The sequence below is a fragment of the Oncorhynchus kisutch genome, linkage group LG3 (genome assembly GCF_002021735.2).
Source record: "Oncorhynchus kisutch isolate 150728-3 linkage group LG3, Okis_V2, whole genome shotgun sequence".
NCBI classification, from domain to species: Eukaryota; Metazoa; Chordata; class Actinopteri; order Salmoniformes; family Salmonidae; genus Oncorhynchus; species Oncorhynchus kisutch.
Window position 1 is genome coordinate 52,480,564 of NC_034176.2, and position 12,299 is coordinate 52,492,862.

The 12,299-nt window shown below is 43.9% G+C and overlaps 1 protein-coding gene across 1 annotated transcript in view; it reads left to right on the forward strand.

Annotated features, from left to right (window-relative positions):
• LOC109872624 (protein kinase C-binding protein NELL1) overlaps positions 1-12,299 on the forward strand; it is a 424,089-nt gene that overhangs the window by 397,927 nt on the left and 13,863 nt on the right. The window contains exons 16-17 of the mRNA XM_020463927.2: positions 2,802-2,942; positions 7,244-7,437. Of these exons, the coding sequence (XP_020319516.1) occupies positions 2,802-2,942; positions 7,244-7,437 (335 nt within the window). The remainder of the gene's footprint in view (positions 1-2,801; positions 2,943-7,243; positions 7,438-12,299) is intronic.

The following is a 12,299-nucleotide window of genomic DNA, read 5'->3' on the forward strand; positions in this document are numbered from 1 at the left end:
GAGGGGCTCTGGCGCCTCTGATTCCGGCAGCAGCGCCGGACAGGCGGGAGACTCCGGCCCCAGCGCCGGACAGGCGGGACCACCTGCAGGGAGGAGACAGAGAGACAGCCTGGTGCGTGGGGCTGCCACAGGAACCACCAGGCTGGGGAGACCTTCAGGAGGCTTGGTGTTAGGAGGAGGCACCTGAAGGACCGGGCTGTGGGGGAGCACTGGAGCTCTGGTGCGCAACCTTGGCACCACTTCCCCAGGCTGGACAACTACTTTAGCCCGGACCCTCCAGAGTGCAGTCACAGGTTGAACCGGGCTGTGGGTAAGCATGGGAGATCTAGTGCTTACTACACGCACCTCTCCCTTAGGCTCCACTCCATTTGCCCGGCACGAGCGGAGCGCAGGCAGAGGACACACTGCACCCTCCCAGCGCACCGGAGACACAGCACGCAGAGCCGGCGCAGGATACCCTGGACCAAAACTGCGTACCGGCGACCAGACCCACTGAGCATGCACCATACGCCCTGGCTCGATGCCCACACTCGCATGGCACTTTCGGGGGGCTGCCCTATAGCGCACCGGGCTATGGGCACGTACTGGCGACACCGTGCACTTAACCACATAAGACGGTGCCTGACCAGTAATGCGCTGCTTATAATAAGCACGAGGAGTGAGCTCAGGTCTGCTACCTGGCTTAGGACCACACTTCGTCTGCCCCCCCCCCACATTTTTTGGGGGGGCTGCCTCTCGTACCTGTCGCACTGCCGTGCTGCCTCCTCATATCGCCACCGCTCAGCTTTCGCTGCCTCCAGCTCTGCTTTGGGGTGGCGATATTCCCCAGCCTGTGCCCAGGGTCCCTCTCCGTTCAGTATCTCCTCCCATGTCCAGGAGTCCTGTGATGCTGGCCGCTGTTGTTGCTGCTGCTACTGTCGTCGCTGTCTTTTACCACGCCGCTTGGTCCTTGCAAGGTGGGTGATTCTGTTACGGTTTTCTTCCGTCGAAGGAGAGTCGGACCAAAATGCAGCGTGGTAATTTTCATACATGTTTAATAATGATGAAAAATGAACAAAACAACAAACGGACCGTGAAAACCTATACAGCCTATCTGGTGACAACAAACACAGAGACAGGAACAATCACCCATGAAACACTCAAAGAATATGGCTGCCTAAATATGGTTCCCAATCAGAGACAACGATAATCACCTGCCTCTAATTGAGAACCAATTCAGACAGCCATAGACTATGCTAGAAAACCCCACTAAGCCACAATCCCAAAACCTACGAAAAACCCCAATCCAAAAACACACCACTAAATAAACCCATGTCACACCCTGGCCTGACCAAATAAAGAAAGAAAACAAATAATAAGACCAGGGCGTGACATTAAGACATTAATGAGCGAGCTAGGAAGGACGTAGTCAATAGAACAATTTGTTTTGCACTTTTGAAATGTACAGCGACAGAATTCAGAAAATTGGCCGTTATTATAGTATTCTCCCTGTACACCAAGTCAGAACCGTAGGAGAAATAAAGGAGTCATATAAGCAGACAATGAAAGCTCCTACAATATTCAAAGATGACATTTCTCTAAAACAGTCTATAGGCTACATGCGCACCACCAAGTCAGAACAGTAGACTAAGTTATGAGGGGGAAACGGACCAAATTATTAAGGTGAGGCATATGGGCTTATAACAGCTTACTACACAACATACACATAGGTATACTGTAGCTAAGAAAGTAATGCTATCTCCCTGGCATATTACATATTTTATGCAGCAGCATACGATACATTTTTGGACTTACCTTGTTGTGCTGTGCTCACTTGAACAGGAAGGTGGTGATGTGGCCCTTCTTGTGGGCAAATTGTGTCATCAAAGTCTGGCATTCTATGGATTTATGGTGTTTTCAAGAACTCGGGAAAAAACAAGGTTAAATCATGTCAGTGATCTTCAGGTCGGAGCTCTAGAAAGAGACCCGAGTTCCCAACTTGGTATTCCGAGTTTTTCCAGTAGGAGCTCGTTTTTTTCCTGAGTTCCCAGTTGTCTTGAACTCACTGAAATCTGAGATTTCCCAGTTTCAAGTTTCCAGTTGTTTTGAACGCGGCAGAAGTCATGCTGAATTGACAGCATGGTCAATGTATTCAAACTTTTCTGTCCCATGGTGTTGCATGTGAATGTTTATCCTTTTAAGCTTGGAAAAGAGACCCCTAAACACAGACTTGGACCATACAGCCACTCCACTGAATGTAAATCTATGGCAGCACCCGAGGGGCTTGAATTTCCGAGCTCTCCCTGTAGATTTTGCTGTGATGTGTCCCCATAAGTGACAGAACACTGAGCCAATCATGGTGCAACTAGAGAACATTACCAACCCCTATGCTCCGTATTTCCCGCTGGCTGCCTCACGACTACAGAAAGCACTAAACTATGGTGCATTTTGGAGATGCCATACTCAAGAAAGCAAAAAAGATGTTTGTATGCAGATTTATTAACTCCATTTTTTAAATGTTTTACATTGTTTGCAAACTGATATGTGACACTTATAAATGTCACAATAACATGCAAAACAGGCAACCGCCCCCCAAAAAAATGTATTCAAATGTTGTTAGCTAAACAGGTGGGGTTCAAAACATGTGGGGCTCTGCTCCACCTGCCCTGATTGACAGCTCGCCACTGATTCTAACAATCAGAAGACAGTTGGGATTGCCTTAAGTGCAAATGTTATATAATTACATATAGATTAAGTAATTCATATGATCTTTGTGAAAAGATCATGTTGATGGCATCAGATATACTGTGTTTTTCCACCAGACATTGACGAGTGTGCGGAGGTCCTGATCCAGTGCCACATTCACTCCCGCTGTGTCAACCTGCCAGGCTGGTACCACTGTGAGTGCAGGAACGGTTTCCATGACAATGGCTCCTACCTGATCGACGGGAGTTCCTGCATCGGTTAGTATACAGTCATTATATTCCACCTCTGTTGGTTGTCTACATCTCTACTGCTCCTGTCCATCTTGGTCTTCTGTAGCTGAGTTGGTAAAGCTGTATAAAAACTGTCACATATTACAGGGGAGGGGGAGGGGGCTGTTAGCATGGCTATGCAGATTTATTTTGTGCTGCATGTTGCAGTCTTTTGTTGTGTAGTCTGAATAAATGAATGAATGAATGGAATTTGATTTGCACATTATGAGAACAGCAATGATAAACATATAAATAGTAGAAACAGACTAACAATCAATGAGAATACAACATAAAACATGAATGTATATATAAATCAATATCAAATACTGTTTAGTGCATTACATGTGATCCCAATCTCTGTTACTGTGAGAAGAGCATGATTTCTCCAATTAAGTCAGGATGTAGCGATGCATCAATCATGCAGAGATACAATGGTCAGGAATACACAGGGTAACATCACTATCTATAATTAAAAATGTACAGTGGCTTGCGAAAGTGTTCACCCCCCCTTGGCATTTTGTTGCCTTACAACCTGGAAATAGAATGGATTTTGGGGAGGTTGGATCATTTGATTTACACAACATGCCTACCACTTGCAAAATATTTTTTATTGTGAAACAAAGAAATAAGACAAAACTGAACTTTAGCGTGCATAACTATTCACCCCCCCCCCCCAAAGTAAATACTTTGTAGAGCCATGTTTTGCAGCAATTCCAGCTGCAAGTCTCTTGGGGTATGTCTCTATAAGCTTGGCGCATTTATCCACTGGGATTTTTGCCCATTCTTCAAGGCAAAACTGCTCCAGCTCCTTCAAGTTGGATGGGTTACGCTGGTGTACAGCAATGTTTAAGTCATACCACAAATTCTCAATTGGATTGAGGTCTGGGCTTGGACTAGGCCATTCCAAGACATTTAAATGTTTCCCTTTAAACCACTTAAGTGTTGCTTTAGCAGTATGCTTAGGGTCATTGTCCTGCTGGAAGGTGAACCTCCGTCCCAGTCTCAAATCTCTGGAAGACTGAAACAGGTTTCCCTCAAAAATGTCTATGTATTTTAGCGGCATCCATCATTCCTTCAATTCTGACCTGTTTCCCAGTCCCTGCCGATAAAAAAACATCCCCACAGCATGATGCTGCCACCACCATGCTTCACTGTGGGATGGTGTCTCGGTGTGATGAGGTGTTGGATTTGCGTCAGACATAATGTTTTCCTTAATGGCCAAAAAGCTCAATTTTAGTCTCATCTGACCAGAGTACCTTCTTCCATATGTTTGGGGAGTCTCCCACATGCCTTTTGGAGAACACCAAACGTGTTTGCTTATTTCTGTCTTGAAAGTAATGGCTTTTTTCTGGCCACTCTTCTGTGAAGCCCAGCTCTGTGAAGTGTACAACTTAAAGCGGTCCTATGGACAGATACTCCAATCTCCACTGTGAAGCTTTGCAGCTCTTTCAGGGTTATCTTTGGTCCATGAGTTTCAGTTGGCGGCTCCCTCTTGGCAGGTTTGTTGTGGTGCCATATTCTTTCCATTTTTTAATAATGGATTTAATGGTGCTCTGTGGGATGTTCAAAGTTTGATCTTTTTTTTTATAACTCAACCCCGATCTGTACTTCTCCACAACTTTGTCCCTGACCTGTTTTGAGAGTTCCTTGGTCTTCGTGGTGCCACCTGCTTGGTGGTGCCCCTTGCTTAGTGGTTTTGCAGATTCTGGGGCATTTCAGAACAGATGTATAAATAATGAGATCATGTGAAACTTAGATTGCACACAGGTGGACTTTATTTAACAAATTATGTAACTTCTGAAGGTAATTGGTTGCACCAGAGCTTGTTTAGGGGCTTAATAGCAAAGAGGGTGAATACATATGCACGCACCACTTTTCAGTAAAAAAATTTATGTTTCAATTCACAAATTTGCAATATTTTGTGTATGTCCATTACATGAAATCCAAATAAAAACAAATGCAACAAAATAGGAAAAACACCAAGAGGGATGAATACTTTCACAAGGCACTGTACTATGGAAAGCTGTTAATTAGATCATATCTATTTTGATTAAATTCCAAATGGACTCTTAATAACCAACCGTGCTATTTTTTTTTCTTTTTTTCGCATTGTTCGTAATTTGTTGGGTGCATAATGTTGCTGCTACCATCTCTTATGACAGAAAAGAGCTTCTGGACATCAAAACTAGGATTACTCACCTCAAATTGGACGAGGAGATCTTTTTAAATGAGTCGGACGTGAGGGATAGACCCAGATCCCCGCGATTCGCTGGAAATGGAAACGTAGGATTCGCGGAAAGAGATCAGGATGCCTTGTGAGGATCAGGCGACGAGTGGCTACTCTGCCCTTGCCTTCCCTTCTGCTAGCTAACGTTCAATTGCTGGAAAATAAATGGGACGAACTGAAACCACGTATATCCTACCAACGGGACATTCAAATCTGCATGTTAAATGTGCAAACAAAGGGGGAAAAAATCTATACCACCTTTACTCCACACACAGAGACACGTACAAAGTTCTCCCTCGCCCTCCATTTGGCATTCAGACCATAACTTTATCCTCCTGATTCCTGCTTCCAAGCAAAAATTTTATCCGGAAGCACCAGTGACTTGGGCTATAAAAAGTGGTCAGATGAAGCAGATGCTAAACTACAGGACCGTTTGCAAGCATAGACTGGAACATGTTCCGAGATTCTTCCGATGGCATTGAGGAGTACACCACATCAGTCACTGGCTTTATCAATAAGTGCATAGAGGACGTCGTCCCCACAGTGACTGTACTTACATAACCCAACCAGAAGCCATGGATTACAGGCAACATTCGCACTGAGATAAAGGGTAGAGCTGCCGCTTTCAAGGAGCGGGACTCTAACCCGGAAGCTTATAAGAAATCCTGCTTTGTCCTCCGATGAACCATCAAACAGGCAAAGCATCAATACAGGACTATGACCAAATCGTACTATAAGCGCTCGGACGCTTGTAGGATGTGACAGACCTTGCAAACTTTTACAGACTACAAAGGGAAGCACAGCCAAGAGCTGCCCAGTGACACGAGCCTACCAGATGAGCTAAATAATTTCTGTGCTCGCTTCGAGGCAAATAACACAGAAACATGCATGATAGCGTCAGCTGTTCCGGACGACTGTGTGATCACCCTCTCCGCAGCCGATGTGAGTAAGACCTTTAAACAGGTCAACATTCACAAGGTAATCCGTGTCAGACGTGTACTCCAAGCATTCGCTGACCAACTGGCAAGTGTCTTCGCTGACATTTTCAACCTCTCCCTGTCTGTCTGTAATGTCAACATGTTTCAAGCAGACCACCATTGTCCCGGTGCCCAAGAACACAATTGTAACCTGCCTATATGACTACCAACATGTAGCACTCATATCTGTAGCCATGAAATTATTTGAAAGGCTGGTCATGGCTCAAGTCTATGTGAGAATGATATTCATTGACTACAGCTCAACCCTCCTGTATTCCCTGTTCACTCATGACTGCACGGCCAGGCACAACTCCAACAACATCATTAAGTTTGCTGATGACATGACAGTGGTTGGCCTGATCACCGACAATGATGAGACAGCCTATATGGTGGAGGTCAGAGACTTGACTGTGTGGTGCAAGGACAACAACCTCTCCCTCAATGTGATCAAGACAAAGGAGATGATTGTGGACTACAGGAAAAGGAGAACCGATTATGCCTCCATTCTCATTGGCGGGGATGTAGTGGAGCAGGTTGAGAGCTTCAAGTTCCAACAAACTAACATGGTCCAAGCACACCAAGACAGTCATGAAGAGGAAACGACAAAACCTATCCCCCCTCAGGAGACTGAAAAGATCTGGCATTGGTCATCAGATCCTCAAAAGGTTTAACAACTGCACCATCGAGAGCATCCTGACGGGTTGCATCGCTGCTTGGTATTGCAACTGCTTGGCATCCGACCGTAAGGCGCTACAGATGGTAATGCGTATGGCCCAGTACATCACTGGGGCCAAGCTTCCTGCCATCCAGAACCTATATTATAAGTGGTGCCTGAGGAAAGGCCAGAAAATTGTCACCCAAGTCATAGACTGTTCTCTCTGCTACAGAACTATAGTGTAGACATTGTTAATGTTGTAAATGACTATTGTAGCTGGAAACGGCAGATTTTTTTATGGAATATTCCCCCCCACCCCCCACCCCCACCCCTCTAGACTAAACTGGAGTATGGAGAGGGGAAAATGGCGTCACAAAGAAAGCCACACATTCTTGTTTTTGATAGGTAAAGCAGCTATTCTCTGTTTCAGACATTGACGAGTGTGCCACGCAGACACACACCTGCTGGAACGACAGTGTGTGTGTGAACCTTCCAGGTGGTTTTGACTGTATGTGCACATCTGGACCGGCCTGCAGTGGAGACTGTCTTTACGAGGAGGGCCTCAAACACAACGGACAGAAGTGGAACCACAGCCTGGACCACTGCTCCCTCTGCTCCTGCAAGGTAGGGCAAACACACACACAATCACATTCTGCTACCTCTGCTCCTGCAATGTAAGACTAACACACACACACCACACCTACACCTCATCCAAGAATGCACTCACACTGACACTTCACTGTGTTAACACAGACAAACGTATGGGTGTACACGCACACACACAAGATATAGCTTTTCTGACTTACACACATCTCCACCTCACAACTACTTTGTTAGTGGTTACTACCTAGTAAACAGGAACAAAGCAAGAAATACAGAACGACACATACACGAAACGACTATCTGCACACACACTCACATCTCGTTTCCCGCTGTAACATCACACACACCTACTTCAAAGTCAAGACAGAGAATGAACACAGAGAACAACACACACTTCTACTCTGTCACACACACACACATACACTCAAACTCCCTGCTGGTTCCTGGTCTTGCTGCTGAATATAATTGTATCATTGCTCACTGTATGACTACATTTGCAGTCTTTACTCTGTCCAGCTTGCTAACTAAAGCTAGACCGTCAGGAAGCATTTTTTATTTTATTTCACCTTTATTTAACCAGGTAGGCAAGTTGAGAACAAGTTCTCATTTACAATTGCGACCTGGCCAAGATAAAGCAAAGCAGTTCGACGCATACAACGACACAGAGTTACACATGGAGTAAAACAAACATACAGTCAATAATACAGTAGAAACAAGTCTATATACGATGTGAGCAAATGAGGTGAGATAAAGGAGGTAAAGGCAAAAAAAAGTCCATGGTGGCAAAGTAAATACAATATAGCAAGTAAAACACTGGAATGGTAGATTTGCAGTAGTAGAATGTGCAAAGTAGAAATACAAATAATGGGGTGCAAACGAGCAAAATAAATAAATAAAATAAATACAGTAGGGAAAGAGGTAGTTGTTTGGGCTAAATTATAGGTGGGCTATGTACAGGTGCAGTAATCTGTGAGCTGCTCTGACAGCTGGTGATTAAAAATAGTGAGGGAGATAAGTGTTTCCAGTTTCAGAGATTTTTGTAGTTCGTTCCAGTCATTGGCAGCAGAGAACTGGAAGGAGAGGTGGCCAGAGAAAGAATTGGTTTTGGGGGTGACCAGAGAGATATACCTGCTGGAGCGCGTGCTACAGGTGGGTGATGCTATGGTGACCAGCGAGCTGAGATAAGGGGGGACTTTACCTAGCAGGGTCTTGTAGATGACCTGGAGCCAGTGTGTTTGGCGTCGAGTATGAAGCGAGGGGCCAGCCAACGAGAGCGTACAGGTCGCAATGGTGGGTAGTATATGGGGCTTTGGTGACAAAATGGATGGCACTGTGATAGACTGCATCCAATTTGTTGAGTAGGGTATTGGAGGCTATTTTGTAAATGACATCGCCGAAGTCGAGGATTGGTAGGATGGTCAGTTTTACAAGGGTATGTTTGGCAGCATGAGTGAAGGATGCTTTGTTGCGAAATAGGAAGCCAATTCTAGATTTAACTTTGGATTAGAGATGTTTGATGTGGGTCTGGAAGGAGAGTTTACAGTCTAACCAGACACCTAGGTATTTGTAGTTGTCCACGTATTCTAAGTCAGAGCCGTCCAGAGTAGTGATGTTGGACAGGCGGGCAGGTGCAGGCAGCGATCGGTTGAAGAGCATGCATTTAGTTTTACTTTTATTTAAGAGCAATTGGAGGCTATGGAAGGAGAGTTGTATGGCATTGAAGCTTGCACTGTAGAGGTTTTCACGAGCAGATCCAGATCCAGAATTCGAAATAATGTCATAGGTCTGGGTTTGATCTGATAGTCATGAGTCTCCGGTATGCGTAGCTAGACTGTAACTGACTTGTCTGGAAGGACACATACAGAACTGAATGGGACCGACCGCTGCAGTAGAGAGAGAGATAGAAATTGTACTATTTATGCTGCTGCTCTTGCTTTTCACGAGAGTGGCGCATGTAGCTTGTTGTCGTTGTCAGGCAATAGGCTATAGTCATAGAGCCTCTGTGTGTGGCTAAGGTTAGGAGGTATCTAATCAATTGAAGATGGAATTAAAATGATGGAATGAAAAGGTAAAGGAGACGGATAGGCTTCAAAAGCCAACAGGTAGGCTGCTACTTAATATTCTGAATGGAATTGTTGTTAATTGTAACTGTAGGATTAAAAAGCGCATGCACTGCAGCCTCAAATACAGTGTTAATTTCGTGTACAAAAATTGTGAAACACCTATTTTTCAGTGGCAATAGACAAGCATATAATAGACTAAATAGACCCAGAAAAAAACGATACATTTACAACAACAAATAATAAAAAATAATAATAACTTAAGTTTACTAAACTTAAAGGACTGTACAATAATTAGGAGAGTGAGAGTGATAATTAATCTAAGCAGCACAGATGCGCAGCACAGTTCTTTTGAACAGTGGGCAGGACACCTCCCACCCAGCAAACACAGCCTACATCAACCAGGCGCAAACAATGAGTTTGGGCAGACTAACTCCGCTCAGCGATTCTTGCTCCACCTTAGCTAACCAGTCACCACCAGCCTTTTAGTTAGCTACCCTTTGCCTGGTTAAGAAACATAAGCTGCTTTATGAAATTAAAAACAATAGCAGAATTTAGTTTAATATTAAAACAACAGTCTAGCTACGGTATGTTTTCTCTCCTTTGAGAAGGCTATAGAACAAGAGTCTGCCGTTGAATTTGTAGTCTCGCTCAACCTTCCCACTTTTCACACTGACTTTCATATACAGGTTACAGTTGCTTGTGAAAGTGTTCACCCCCTTGGACTTTTCCCTATTTTGTTGCCTTACAACCTGGAATTGAACATGTTTTTTGGGGGAGGGTTGTATCGTTTGATTTACACAACATGCCAACCATTTTGAAGATGCTAAATATTTTTTATTGTGAACCAAACAAGAAATAAGACAAAAAAACGGAACTTGAGCGTGCATAACTATTCACCCCCCCAAAGTCAATACTTTGTAGAGCCACCTTTTGCAGCAATTACAGCTTCAAGTCTCTTGGGGTATGTCTCTATAAGCCTGGCACATCTAGCCACTGGGATTTTTTGCCCAATCTTCAAGGCAAAACTGCTCCAGCTCCTTCAAGTTGGATGGGTTCCGCTGGTGTACAGCAATCTTTAAGTCATACCACAGATTCTCAATTGGATTGAGGTCTGGGCTTTGACTAGGCCATTCCAAGACGTTTAAATGTTTCCCTTTAAACCACTCAAGTGTTGCTTTAGCAGTATGCTTAGGGTCATTGTCCTGCTGGAAGGTGAACCTCCGTCCCAGTCTCAAATCTCTGGAAGACTGAAACAGGTTTCCATCAAGAATTTCCCTGTATTTAGCGCCATCCATCATTCCTTCAATTCTGACCTGTTTCCCAGTCCCTGTCGATGAAAAACATCCCCAAAGCATGATGCTGCCACCACCATGCTTCACTGTGGGATGGTGTCTCGGAGTGATGAGGTGTTGGATTTGCGTCAGACATAATGTTTTTCTTAACGGCCAAAAAGCTCAATTTTAGTCTCATCTGACCAGAGTACCTTCTTCCATATGTTTGGGGAGTCTCGCACATGCCTTTTGGCGAACACCAAACGTGTTTGCTTATTTCTGTCTTTAAGTAATGGCTTTTTTCTGGCCACTTTTAGTGGTGTTGCAGACTCTGGGGCTTTCAGAACAGGTGTATAAATACTGAGATCATGTGACACTTAGATTGCCCACAGGTGGACTTTACTTAATTAAGTATTATCTAGCAACTGCACCAGATCTTATTTAGGGGCGTCAAAGCAAAAGGGGTGAATACGTATTCGTGCACCACTTTTCAGTTTAAAAATGTTTTGAATTTTTTTATACAAGTAATTTTTTTAATTTCACTTCACCAATTTGGACTATTTTGTTTATGTCCATTACATGAAATCCAAATAAAAATCAATTTCAATGACAGGTTGTAATGCAACAAAATAGGTAAAACACCAAGAGGAATTAATACTTTTGCAAGGCACTGTATGTAGCGAATGTAGCTTCGTCTCCTTTTTTCCTCAGAGAAAATGGATTGATTCTAGCCCTTTGGCTACAGTTCAAAAGACCCGTAATACCATTGGTAAGTTTTTCATTTTTTATTGTGCTTTGGTAGGCTGCATTTTGCATTCATAAAACATGTCACTGGCCATTCTAAAACTACGCTACTTCAGGACCGGACCATTAATCATTTGTTTTGGCTGCATATTGTTCAGTCATGTCACCTCATTCGCTAGCCATAGCCAACAACCTGGATGCGCTCAGCAGGAGGCAATGTTTTAGAAAGTTCAGAAATATGCTATGTAGAACAAACAGGAGTGCCAAAATTAAGGCTAGTCAATTAGCCTAGCTAGCAAATGTTAGCTAGCTAAGGTTGATGTCCATTACTGAGCGGGAATAAATTAGCATAATCAAAAAATCTCCATATAAATCCATCACATTATAAGAATCTAGAAAAACAAACCGCTTTCTTGGGAACCATGCATTTTCTCGTTGTGGCCCGTTGTCCAGCCCTTTGTCCACTGATCTCCACGGATGGTTGTCGGCATGGTTGTATGCTCTGCAAAAACACATTCACGTTTTTAGTACACAATTATTGATTTTAATACACAGTATACCTACACATCGATAGGCTATATACACTGAAACCAAATACCTTTTAGTTTTGGTGATCCTCTCAGCTCCGGCTCATTTTCAAGTCCTAACCCTGGAACGGGTGGTCGCCCTGATGCCTGGGTTTGCATTACAAATGAGGGCATAAAGTGAGCAGTTGTAATCTGAATAAATGTGTGCGTGCTGCAAAACGGATTAAGTATCATTTTTGTATGTCTGATGTTTTTAGTGAGAGGTCTAATGCTTCAAT